General features: G+C 32.9%; 1 protein-coding gene across 1 annotated transcript; it reads right to left on the bottom strand.

Annotated features, from left to right (window-relative positions):
* Positions 1-1693: 1693 nt before the first annotated feature.
* On the bottom strand, positions 1694-10177 carry LOC105340435 (diphosphoinositol polyphosphate phosphohydrolase 1). Its single transcript, XM_011446473.4, has 4 exons — positions 9935-10177; positions 7305-7460; positions 5236-5320; positions 1694-2230 (listed from the first exon to the last, which is right to left on the bottom strand). Exons 1-4 carry the CDS (start codon positions 10031-10033, stop codon positions 2118-2120), a joined length of 453 nt encoding a protein of 150 aa, XP_011444775.1. The 5' UTR covers positions 10034-10177; the 3' UTR covers positions 1694-2117.
* Positions 10178-12580: the final 2403 nt, after the last annotated feature.

The raw sequence follows: 12580 nt of genomic DNA on the forward strand, positions 1-12580 counted from the left end.
AATAGCTATTGATGAGATTTAACTCTACACAAATGTACCAAGGTTATGTATTATTTATTTGTTTCAAATATTAAGACTTATAAAGCCAGTAATACCTCTTTCAAATTCTTAATACTAATATAAAGTATATGACGAGGTAAAATAAAATGCTCTTTTAAAAAGCTCAAAAAAAGAATTGAATGAAAAAATAAAGATTTATAAAAGTAAGGAATATTTTTTACAACAGTGTTGAAAATATCAAGTGACATTCTTCTCTCAATTCATTTGATCAAATTTTTTGACAATTTGTCGAGGCGAAAGACAGTACATGTAGTTGAGAATTACGTTATAGATCTTGGGACTCGCAATTAATACAACATAAATAGTTAGGTAAATATACTGATAATGAACAGGGTTCACTTACGTATATAATGTATGACATAAAAGTATTTCACTAGACGCATATATAAAAATTAACAAAAGCACAACCACAAAAATCAATAGGTATCAACTACATTTTTCTACTATCATGAACTAGCTGATACTCCGTGAGTGTAAATGATTTCAAAATCCTACAGTGGAAATATGGGAATGATCTGTACATTGAGAGGAAGCATTAGTTTTGGCAAGGCTGTCAATTACAAAATACAAAACACATTTCATATTTGTTCAAGACAAGAGAAATGTCAAGCTGCTTGACCTTAATGAAAAAAGCAAAATCTATGATTCAAAATTTAGAGTCTTCAGTCAAAAAAGTTGGAAGGATGTTTTAGTCTATCAAAATAAATGGATTAATCATGACCCATTACAGTGAGATATACTGTTCATACATTACATAAATCTGAGGGAAACCGTCCCTGCAGAGACCTATAAAACAGTGCTGATCAATTTTTTTAAGACCTATAAAACAATGCTGTAACAAAGCTGTGGTCTGAATCCATCAACAGCTTGACAGTGGAATGTTTTAGAAAAGAGGATGGGGAAAAGTGCATTTATATATAACATTTATATTACCAACAATAACCAAAACTCAACAACTTAATAATGTATCATGTGAATTATATGTATCACACAGGGAGTCTCTCTTTCTCTCTCGTTTTAATGATTTTTTATACGACTTTTCCTCCGAGTGCAAGATCAAAAAAATTTATGATTGGGATAATTGAAAATGAAACCAAAAATTGATGCATCACGACTCTATGTTTTTGATGATTTGTATGAGATCTATACACAACTAAATTCAATTTCTTTATATCCAATCTCCCAACTCCTAGGACAGTTCTTGAATAATACATCTCTTTTACTACCTAATTCATCAAACTGCATAATTACATCACTCCCTTTGGACTTCTTCATATCACAGTCGGTTAATAGTTCTCTCTCACAGTCCAGCTTTCTATACGTATTGCTTCAACAGTATATATATTGCCTACACCTACTTGTTTAACAACTCAACCAATTGTTTCACACTTTATCTTCATGGTTACACTAGCCAACCAATTTTTTTTTATCTGCATAAAATCAATTGAAATATTCATTACCACAGGAGAAGATTTACTTTCACTTGATCAATTTTCTATGCTCTTATTTTAGCACATTGATGTAATGTTGGGAGTTCTCTATTTTTACCGTCCCGCATCCTGCAAGTGCTCTTTGGAGCTATTTTTATATTTAGATGTGAAAATGAAGAAAAGATCACTTGCTAGAATTGGCAATAAATATTTCAGCAATGAATATTTCAAAATGTGAAGTTCTTGCTCTGGTAGATCCCTGAACTGGATAAAGACAATGTATGTCACTGATGGGACATCTCATCAAAGGATAGGTCTTTAGCGACCATTTCTGGGAGATAATACATTCACTCTTCCTTATTTAGTTCTGTTGTACAAACCCTGCTGAAATGCAGTGAATCTATTGTGCGTTTTCCTAAGAAACAACTCTAGAGTCTATGCTATGACAACATACAAATAATTCAGTTGAAGTTCAACTAGTTAATGCCCTCTCAGTCAATCTTTTTTTCTCCCCAGAAATTACTGGAGTTCTAAAGGAATCTACTTTAGTGACATATCATTGTACACTCCTCATACAACATTGCAGAAAAAACGAATCAACTGATGGCGAGGGGGTCACTTGGGCTGTCACGAGACTAAGTCTTGTTCTCTCTTCAGTAGATCTAGATAGCTGACTTGTACTGGTTTGTGGGATAACCTCTGGGCCGCTTCCTCCACTGTGAACCACTGTCGTGTACGACCTGTAAAAAACAAACCAATCACAGGTCAAAATCAGTTAGACTCTCCGTTACAACTATAACATCTACCAGTATACATTACTGTAATTCCTTATTAAATGTGAGAGTTCAATATTTGCGCAACTTTGCAAGGAGATCGATATCGAACCTCATGCTGATTTTAAATTTTCTGACATTTCTGAACTCTATGAAATCTTCATTAAAGTTTAGCTTCATGATTTATAATCTCATGATTTGATACAAAATAATGGAATCATGGAATTAGGTAATCGCATAGAATAAGAAATCTATTGTTACATAATAAATAGACGATTGTAAATGGGTTGGATATGAATTATGGCCAGTATATGTAAATACAGGTACATGCATAGTTAACTAAGTTTATCAGCAGTACAGTAATGTATTTATATTTCACTAATGAATGGATTTCAATACAAGGTACTCATATTAAAATATTTCTGTGATGCTATTAACTCCATCATGACTGTGTACCAGATCAAGGACAAATGGTATGTTTTATGGAACAATGATAAAAATACCACAAACATATTTTGATATTACGGCCATACTATCCTAATATAATTCGCTCAAGTACTGGTGTTAATTTTCCAGAAATGTAAATTTTAGATAATATTTCGAGAGCCAGAGGTTTTAAAGAGCCTGCAGTACCAATAAATAACCCATTAAACTTTATGGATCACTGTATCACGGTATACTTTGTATCAATAAAGGGTGATATGTTAAAAATTATATAAAATGGGCTACAAAGTAAGCATTTGGCTCCAGGCTCTCACTGTACAGGGATCTTTGTGGGAAAAGATTCCTTTTTTTTGTGCCTTTAAAGAGCATTTTTTCCCCTTTTTCTCTGTCATCTTCTGATGCAATTTTTCTCCCTTCTGACACCTAGATTATGTGTGTGTTTCATTAAGCAGAACCTATATTGCCCAAAGTCTGAAAAGTATAGGAATAAGGATTTTTTTTTTTCATTGAGACTCTAATGCCTATAGCATGTTTGAGGTTTGTATTTTAACAACATATGTATTACAACCCCTCTGATGATCCATACCATAGATATCATGATACCCTCCCTGGGGACCATGAAAGCTTGCCATTACTCTTTTTTATGATACATTATGGAGATAATAAACAATTTATCCATTCACACTTAATCCTTTTGTGCCCCCTCTATTCTAGAGCAAACTGGTTTCCATCTTAGCATCCATCACCCAAATTCTAATCAAAGTACAGCTGATGATATGCATCTTTTTAATTCTATTTTGTACATGGACCAAAGAAATCAATATTTCTGATGGGTTTTTTTTTAATAGATCAATATACTGATCAATATTATGTATATATTGATCAATATTATGTATATTTCTTTATCTTTTAGATGCTTTCATAGCTCATTCATCTCAATTTTCATACCCAAAAAATGTATTTGATTAAATAACAGGTTGATAAAATAAGAGAATTTACTTCTGAGTGCTTTTGCTCCTGCAAAAATCAATGCATAAAATGTAACATCATCAATATTTAATAATTCAACACATCTCTGAGCATCATGCCACGGACCAGGGGAAACAGGGAGGCACAGCTTCGTGATATCGATGGAACTAAATATGTAGAGATCAAATAAAAATCACTGGATAATTCACTTTGATGATGAAAGAGCTACCAGCAGACAGTCAAAATAAAATTTGGGGAGGCAATGGCTCTCTAATATCTTATTTAGAACAAACAGAAAACAACCTATCCATCATATTAAGACCTCAATGAGACTGCTACACAGCACTTTGTATATTGTTGTTATTGAATATATACAGACTAATAAACTGGTTTTGAGAGTAGAAGTCTCTGCTAATGATAATTTTGTAATGTAATTAACCCAATCAATTCTAGGAGCGCAGAAAATCTAGATAATTAATTAATATAAGGACAAGTTTCTGAATCTTAGTGCAGACTCCAGGACAACATCTACTGGTACTAGAAACCAACAATAGCTAATCTGCTGTAGAAAAAGCTTGTCTATGATCTAGCAATATTCTGCCACAGAGGATTCCACAGTTCTTGTTCCTAATACAATTTGTTTCAATGCATATTTGGAGTAATGCATCGTTAAGTTGAATACACACATAACTGATGGAGAGCTTCAATCCAGATATAACAGAGCTGTCCAAGAACTAGGACAACGGTAAATTATGAGTCACTGATCCGAGATATTTAGATTTTCTGAGCATATCATATTAGAAGTGCAGCAGAAAGGGTTGCTTTATCTAAACAGATTGTATAAGGGAATCATGAGAAAAAATATCCTCCATTTGATCAGATACACATGTAAGTATACATGTACAGCACTGATCTGATAATATGAATCTCTTTTAAAACAAAACCTTAATATAAATGTGAATAAAAGTGTGAATGCATGTGTAAATGTATATATGTGTATGTCTGATTCTGCAAAAAATTCAACATAACAGCTAAGAATGGATTGTAAGCTATAGGTTTTGGGTATTCACTCATGTACAATGTTGAGGTTAGAAGGGATTCCTCGACGACTGATGACATCCATTGCTAGGGTGACACAGTGGAGGAATGACATGAACAGGTCACTAACTCGGTGACCTTTTATAGGAGTACAGCACCCTGAACTACCCCCAGCATAGAAAGTAGGTATCTCAGAAAGTAGGTTACAAACCTCTGACATAACAGTTCAATGACCAAACTAAACAATACCTGGTCTATGGACAAGATAATAACTGGGGTAACTTGACCTATACCAGGTAATATCAACATACAAAGAATGTTTTACTGTACAATATATCAACTTTATGTGTAAAATACTGCATTGAAAATCATTACAATAAGAAAGAGACTGGTATGCTCTAATGTTACGGTTTTGAATTTCAAAGCCTAGCCCTTAATTTATAATACTTTGTGTCGGTGATATATTCCTATTACACCCATACACATCGGTGCATTCCTCCCAGCCAATGTCCACCACTCACCCATTGACTTCTTGTCCTCCCAGTCATCCAAAAGCTCTGTCACAATAAACACATACAGCCAGGTTCTGTGCTTCTTCTCTTTGTTCTACAGCGGAAAATTACAAGTTTAAATCCAGAAAATTCTTTCAAGTTACAAATGTTTTCGATCATTTTGAAAAAAAAATTGTAGCTTTCTATATTAGATATTGATCTGAAAACTCTTATACAGTTGTTGATTGATGTTTTGTGATATCAGGCATTGACCTTGGTGAAGATATCGTAATGTTCTCCAGATAGAAGGGCAAAGAACAGAACATTTAAAGCATCACTGAGAGATTCCATAGCACTCAATGTGCCCATGCATGCAAAACCCTTTCTGCAGAGGGTTTTTAATGGCTTTATATCAATGGAAAGAATATAGGTACAAGATAATGCCGATAAGAACATTGACAGATCATTAAATAAGGTATCACCACAGCTTCTGAACATCCTGGCATTGGCGAGAATGTGACTGCACGATGGGCTAGTGCCCTGTGTCTCTGGTTTTGCTAGATTTTTTCTGTGGAAAACATTTAGCTGCCAAATACCCATTTAACCATCTTTCTAAACAATTTAAAAAACTATCTGTACAATGCATTAGACATCACATATTCAACTGATTGCTATTAATAATTATTCTTAAGAGTACTGGTTCTGTTGAAATCAATGAGCATAAAATTTCAGTCAATGACAGGTAATTCTTGATGTTAGTATACCACAGAGATTCTTAATCAGGTGTGCATAATGAGAACCGGGTGTTAGGGACATTGCCAGCAGCATAGATTCCTGGGGGAGCCCAGCAGTGGCAGTGTTGGCACACATCAACTTAAATTCACTTATATCTGCCTGAATATGACAAAGTACTGGTTTATATCAGAGAAACCGATTTACAGACATCACTAGGTAGAGGATGTTTATTTATTTATCAAGTTCTTCTATGGTGACTTTCCTAAGTATTGACTTGGTGAAGAATGTTAACTTTTTCCACTGATGAAGTCCATAAACTTACGGATGAAAGGGCGGTCCAGAATGATGGAGGCATGTAATTTTCTGTGGAAAAAAGATCTCTGCAAGTGATAGAATGAGCTGAGAAATCAATAACGTTATTTCTATTTGACTGGGTCCTCTTATTGTGTTTACACTTCTGTTGTCTATACCGGTCATAATAAAAGCTTCAAGGATATCATATCTTATCAGTTCAGGTTCATTGAGCTTCTCCAATATTGAACAAGAGTTTCAAAACAACCATGAATCCTATACAATAAACTAAAATACTTTACATTTAAATTTAACATGCTTCAGAGATACAAAGATTCTGAATTAAGAATTCAGAAGAGCGTTGATTAATGCGCAGTGAAACAATTGTAACATGTTAGTATAGTGTCCTGTATGTATGTAGTTGAGTCATTCAAGCTTGCACTCACTTCTACAACCTATCAAGTCACTATTCCCCACAATCAGTGACTTTGGTCTTACAGCAAAAGATAAATATCCACAAGTATAAATCATATTAATTCAAACTGACCTAACTAGATATTAGAATACTGGTATTAACAAAATAGTTTACTCTGAGTGTAATTATTTTACACTGAATGTGCAGGGTAAATTAAAAACAAAGTAAACAGGAGGCATTGATTCTTGCTCTCTTCTTGACAGGTGGTGTTACATGTTTTGCTTTTACAATGAATCTCATTAATATACAAATTACTAGAGCCCTGCTGAGCTACATTAAAAGAGGTGTCTGGTTTAGTTAACTTCAGCCAGAAACAGGGGAGATAACTAAGGGAACAAGGAAAGATAACTGGGGTCTACCAGTGCAACAATGCTTCACTATTTCCGAAAAAATTATAGAGTGCATTTTCCACCACAGCCTTTTTTAAGAATTCATGGAAGAGTTCAACAATGAATCATAATGAACAATAACACCTGGACTGCATATTAATTCTGCTTTGGATAGAAAACTAGAATTTTTGGTGAACAGAATTTTAAATGTTTGGAGCAACTATTTTGATCGATATTTTAGGTTGTTCTGACTTTTTATGAGAGTGTACCTCAAACATGCCCAAGTATCTCCCTAGAGTACCCCTGACCCCCGCCTCCTCCAAGGCCTCTCTCTCGGCCGTGGTGTGGGACTCCTCTGTGGGCTCCATTCCTCCCCCTGGCACTACCCACTTCTCTCTGTCTTTACTGCTGGTCACAAGCAATAACTGAAAAGAGAGAAAAAGTCAAACCTCTTGGATCAAAACACATCTACACTATTTGAGAAGCTACTTCATGATCCAAATACTGGTAGTTGATCATTATGGAAGTAGAGGAGCAAACTATTGCACCTTTAGCATCCTTTTTTTATTTTGATGTCACGTTCAGTTTATATAACAAAGCACTATGTATGATAACTTAAGGGTCTAAATGGCCCCCTAAAATAAAGCTCTAAAAGTAAATTTACTTTACAAATGCAAACTTTGTACATTTTGTAAGGTCTATCACAGATATTCAATTTGATGTCCCTTTACAAATACATTTTAGTAGTGTTTTTCCGAAATTGCTAAATTTTCTTCTTAGCTCAGACTTGACCATATATATTATTATAACAGTTACTTGATCCAAAAGATCTTATCAAATCAAGTTGCCAGGTTGGGATCATCAGGAGATGCGAAGGGTTGAGTTTGATTTCATTATCCCTGGCTCTATGGATCAAATTACTGTTATAATAAAAAATTTATTACATAGTACTGTTGTCTATTTAAAAGTTTTAACTACAAAACTATCTTTCTAAAATCAACTGTATAACGTTTACTTATACATGTATAACAAAGCTATTTTGAAACAAACTCTTTTAAAACGCACTAAAGAACAGAAGTTTTTTAACGCATACTTCAGTTTCAGAGAGTGGTGATACGGAGTAAAAAACCCGCAGTGTGGTGATCCAAAAAATCGGATCACACTCTGTAAAATTGACAGGATCAAGAAGGGAAAATTGATGGGTATATAATAAAGCATTATACTGGTACTTTGAATTCATAGAGAATGTTGAAAGTTTCTCTCTCTCTCTCTCTGCCGCTCCCACAAAAAAAAAAAACATTTAAGAAGAATGATTATTCATGTATCAATTTGATTGAAATGCAAAAACTGCATTATTTCTAACCTGGCACCTGCTCAATCGCTCACAAACAATATATTTTATTGTATGTATACTCATAATCCAAAAAAGTCAATATTTGAAACAGTAAAAAAAAAGTAAGAGTTATTGGTTTCTCAAAAAAATCCTAATGGGACACGATATCACACAGTTAAACAGAATAAAGACAAAAATCATTTAAAAATAGGAAAAAGTAGAAACCTTTCTGTAATGTGCAGTTCCTTGGGTTTTGAACACTAAAAATATCATCCATCAAAAGAAATGACTTCCAGTGTCATTTTGATCTTTTTTCAAGACTCACTACCAGTAAGCCTATTTTAGCTTCAAGTCTGTAGTTCCCAGTCTGAATAAATTTGGATTGACAACCTGGGAGCTACGGTTACTTATGTGTGAAAAAGTTGCAATTTATGGCAATCAAAATCCTGCGCTATTTTTTTAAATTTTTTTACACAGATTAATCTTATATCCCAGGTCATCCATCCAAATTTTTTCAGACTGGGAGTTACAGTCCTGCAGCTAGGGTCTATCTATTGTAATATGGATATGTCACTCAATGTTGGCACGACAGAGAAATATATTACTTGTACTGTCATCCATGAGCATTCACCTGACATATTAATGCATACTCTACATGAAGTTCACATTTCATGCTGACTATATATATTCAATAAATATTTACGTTTTCACACAATGCTCAAAGATGATTTATGGTAGTCAAGCTTATAGACTTAAAATTACTTTTATATCCATAACTTACCAAAAATTTTTGTGCTTGAAAAAGCTGAAAAACTAATTAGGGTATATTCTGTCAAAAAAAAAATACGCTTTTATATATGAGTTTTTTCATAGAGTAAAATTTTGAGTCATGGTTTTCCTTTTTTAAGTTCATTACATAAACCTCAAAGATACAGTGGTATCTTGGTTCATGTTTGTTTTCCTTTTACACCCCAACATGTGTTTTGCTAAAATTAGATTTTTATTCACTAATCTAGTTTGTGATTGGTTAGGAACAAATCGGTCACATCAATGTCAATTTAAATATAAACTATACATGATCATAAGTGAAGAAACCCATTCTTTCATTTCAATTCTAAAATTTTGGAGATAACCATGGACTTGATTTTTGTTGTTGTTTCAAAAGGTTCAAACAGTAATGTTACAGAACAAATTAAATATTCTCTGAACATGCTGATATTCCTTGATCCAATACTTGGGTTCAATGTCATTATATAAACTATCAATCACACGAATCATTGGGTTCAACAATTATTATAATGACGTTGTAATAAAAAGAATGTTTGTAAATTCATTGATAAAACATGCTTAATTTATTATCGATTTTACTCCAGTTACACAGTACTGTTTAATTTCCACACTACCTGATCATTAATGAATGAAAAAAAAATGCTATGAAGATAACCGGATTATGATTAGCCTAATGGAGGATAGATAGTATTTACACATTCTGAAAAATGGCGTTATTATAAAAATGAAAAAAAAAAATCAAATAAAAGTAAATATTTTAAAAACTCTGTCACAAACCTCATCCTCTTTTTGATCTCTAAAACACAGGCATGCTGCCCGACGTCTGAATCCGTCCTTGTCATATGTTCTTATTGAATTCGGCTTCTCTTTCACCATGTCACCAATAATTCCGAACTGATGAAATAACACTACAATAACTTTTGTTTACATTTCCAGTGTTCCTGTTAACATCCCCACTCAAAACAAGTCAATGTGTTGCAACTAACGACATGCAATGAAACGTTTCCCAGATATCGTATTGTATACATCCGGTTCCAAATAGACGTCCGCGTGAAGGGACCGTATAAAAACACGTAAAGCTAAAAAGTGACAAAACTGATTACTTTTCTAATTCTGTCCAATATTCACGTTAAATTAACGCTCATTTAATAGCACTGATTTGATCTCTCTCTCTCTTTAAAGAATTTTTTGGATTTTTAAAACTGAGTATTAGCTTAATGACAAAAAATATCGCATATGAATTGTTAAGAAAAATAGGATAGGGTCTAAAAAATTTATGATATTATGTATATGTGAGATATCAGTACAGAAATAAATAAATTAATGGTCATTAACTTGGAATATATGTAACTGTGTTATTGTTTAAACACATGACTTACAAGCCATTCTTCATATACATGTATAATCCTCGTGTACCATTGTGTTTGGTAATGTGAATTAGAGTCTGAACTAAACTGAAATTGAATTTGATATCGCTCATTGATTTTCTGAATCAGTGTTATGAACAGCTCAGTTCAGTATATCTCACTCAAAAACTTAACATATTTACATATATACATGTATGCAATACCAGTATGGTTGTAAAGGTAAAAAAAAATGGGGTGAACAAACAATTTGGTTAGTTTTTGTAATTTCTTAAGGTCGTATATATAGTTATTTGAATGATTTCACAAAACCTTTTAGTGTTAGGAGAAGATCAGTAATCTGTATCTAAAAATTGACTTTGCAAATTACATTATCCCTTCATTCTAAAATAACATAAAGGAAGGAGTCTTTTCTGGTTTTCGACTTGTCAAACGTAAATTTGATAAATTGTTCATTAAATCAAGATGAAAGGAAATTAAAATAGTATATTTTTCTTTCTTTTTTACTATCATACAACTTGGCATAGAAAAGGTAATAAATGTTTAGAATCTAACAAGGACTATATTTTTGGCGTAATATTGGCGTAGGAAAATATTACGTTTCGCAATTCAGAATTGCGCAGATTAATGAGTCTGTTTTAGCATTTTAAAAACAATAACATTACGCTGGATTTTTTTTCTATTGTAAACTAATGATATGATACTTGGGTTTCAGAATATGTTTTTAAAATATGATTTGCCCATCAAATTACATTTTATAAGCTTTTTAAAGCGCCCATTCTATGCATTGATTTTTGTGAGAGAACAAAATCACTAAAATCAGTTTTTCTCTCTTATGAAATGGTCAATATATTAGCTTTTCTGTCATTTTATATCTTTATATCAAGTCTTCATAATACATAAAAATCAGAAATATTTCATTATTGGAAGCATAAAAAAATAATCAAAATTTCTTCAAAATTTAAGAAAATTAGAGGAAATGCGGGCTAAGCAATATCAATTTTAGTATAAATATTTATTCCAATTAAGTAGTATAAGCTGATAGACATTCTGATATTCTATCATTTCATTGAAGAATAGAATCTTCTAATTTTAAACAAATGTCTACAGAATTACAAAGAGGTACACTTATTTTTATTATCCTTTGCTTTGAGTAAAAGGTAGTGACCTTGGCCTGACCTTTACGCGAAAACAAAAAGGTCAAATTTGATTAAACTGATAGAATCATTTGGTAATATGATCTGTGTGACTGTGTCAAAATTTCATGAATTTCTTATCATAAGAAGTATATGTTTCATAACGAGAAGTCTCCTTCCTTAAGTTCATCGTTAATTCTGTTACAATTACACAAATTACATATAACGTTCACTTCGTTCAACACTACTCCACCTTCCTACTTCTCCAGGAAAGGGATGATTTTTTTTCTTAATTTATTTCTTAACAATTATAAGTAGCGTTCACATCCTAAATTTGTTTCATAAATTCTAGATATATAACCCCTTTTAATAGTTGACTCCTAGCTGAATATCAAAATGCCACTTTTGTAAAAATTGATCTTTGACCGTTGGTTAATACTCAAAGATGTCTTGATCCAACTGGTGTTATAATGGCATAATTTGTGATCACGCCATCTATATTTGTTTAAAATGTTTTAGCTCACCTGAGCCGAAGTTTCAAGTAAGCTTTTTTTTTGGATCAAGATTTGTACGTTGTCTGTCCTCGTTGTCATTTCGTTGTAAACTTTTCACATGTTCATCTTCTTCTTCAGAACTCCTGGGCTGATTTAAACCAAACCTGGCACAAAGCATCACTGAGTGATGTGGCGAAATGGTGAAATGGTGGCAACATTGCAGAAAAAAACATAACCCGCATTACTAGGTTATGTAATTTTTTCTGCAGTGATCGCTACGTTCATTATCCGCATATATTTACATTTTCCAGTGTCTTTGCCTGTGATAACACTATGTATCGATTTTGTACTATATAACCCATAACTTCAAATGACGCCAAATTGAGGCGCCAGCGGGGTTTGCTTGTTAATATTTTAATATTTAATCGT

This window comes from Magallana gigas, chromosome 7 (genome assembly GCF_963853765.1).
Source record: "Magallana gigas chromosome 7, xbMagGiga1.1, whole genome shotgun sequence".
In the NCBI taxonomy this organism is placed as follows: Eukaryota; Metazoa; Mollusca; class Bivalvia; order Ostreida; family Ostreidae; genus Magallana; species Magallana gigas.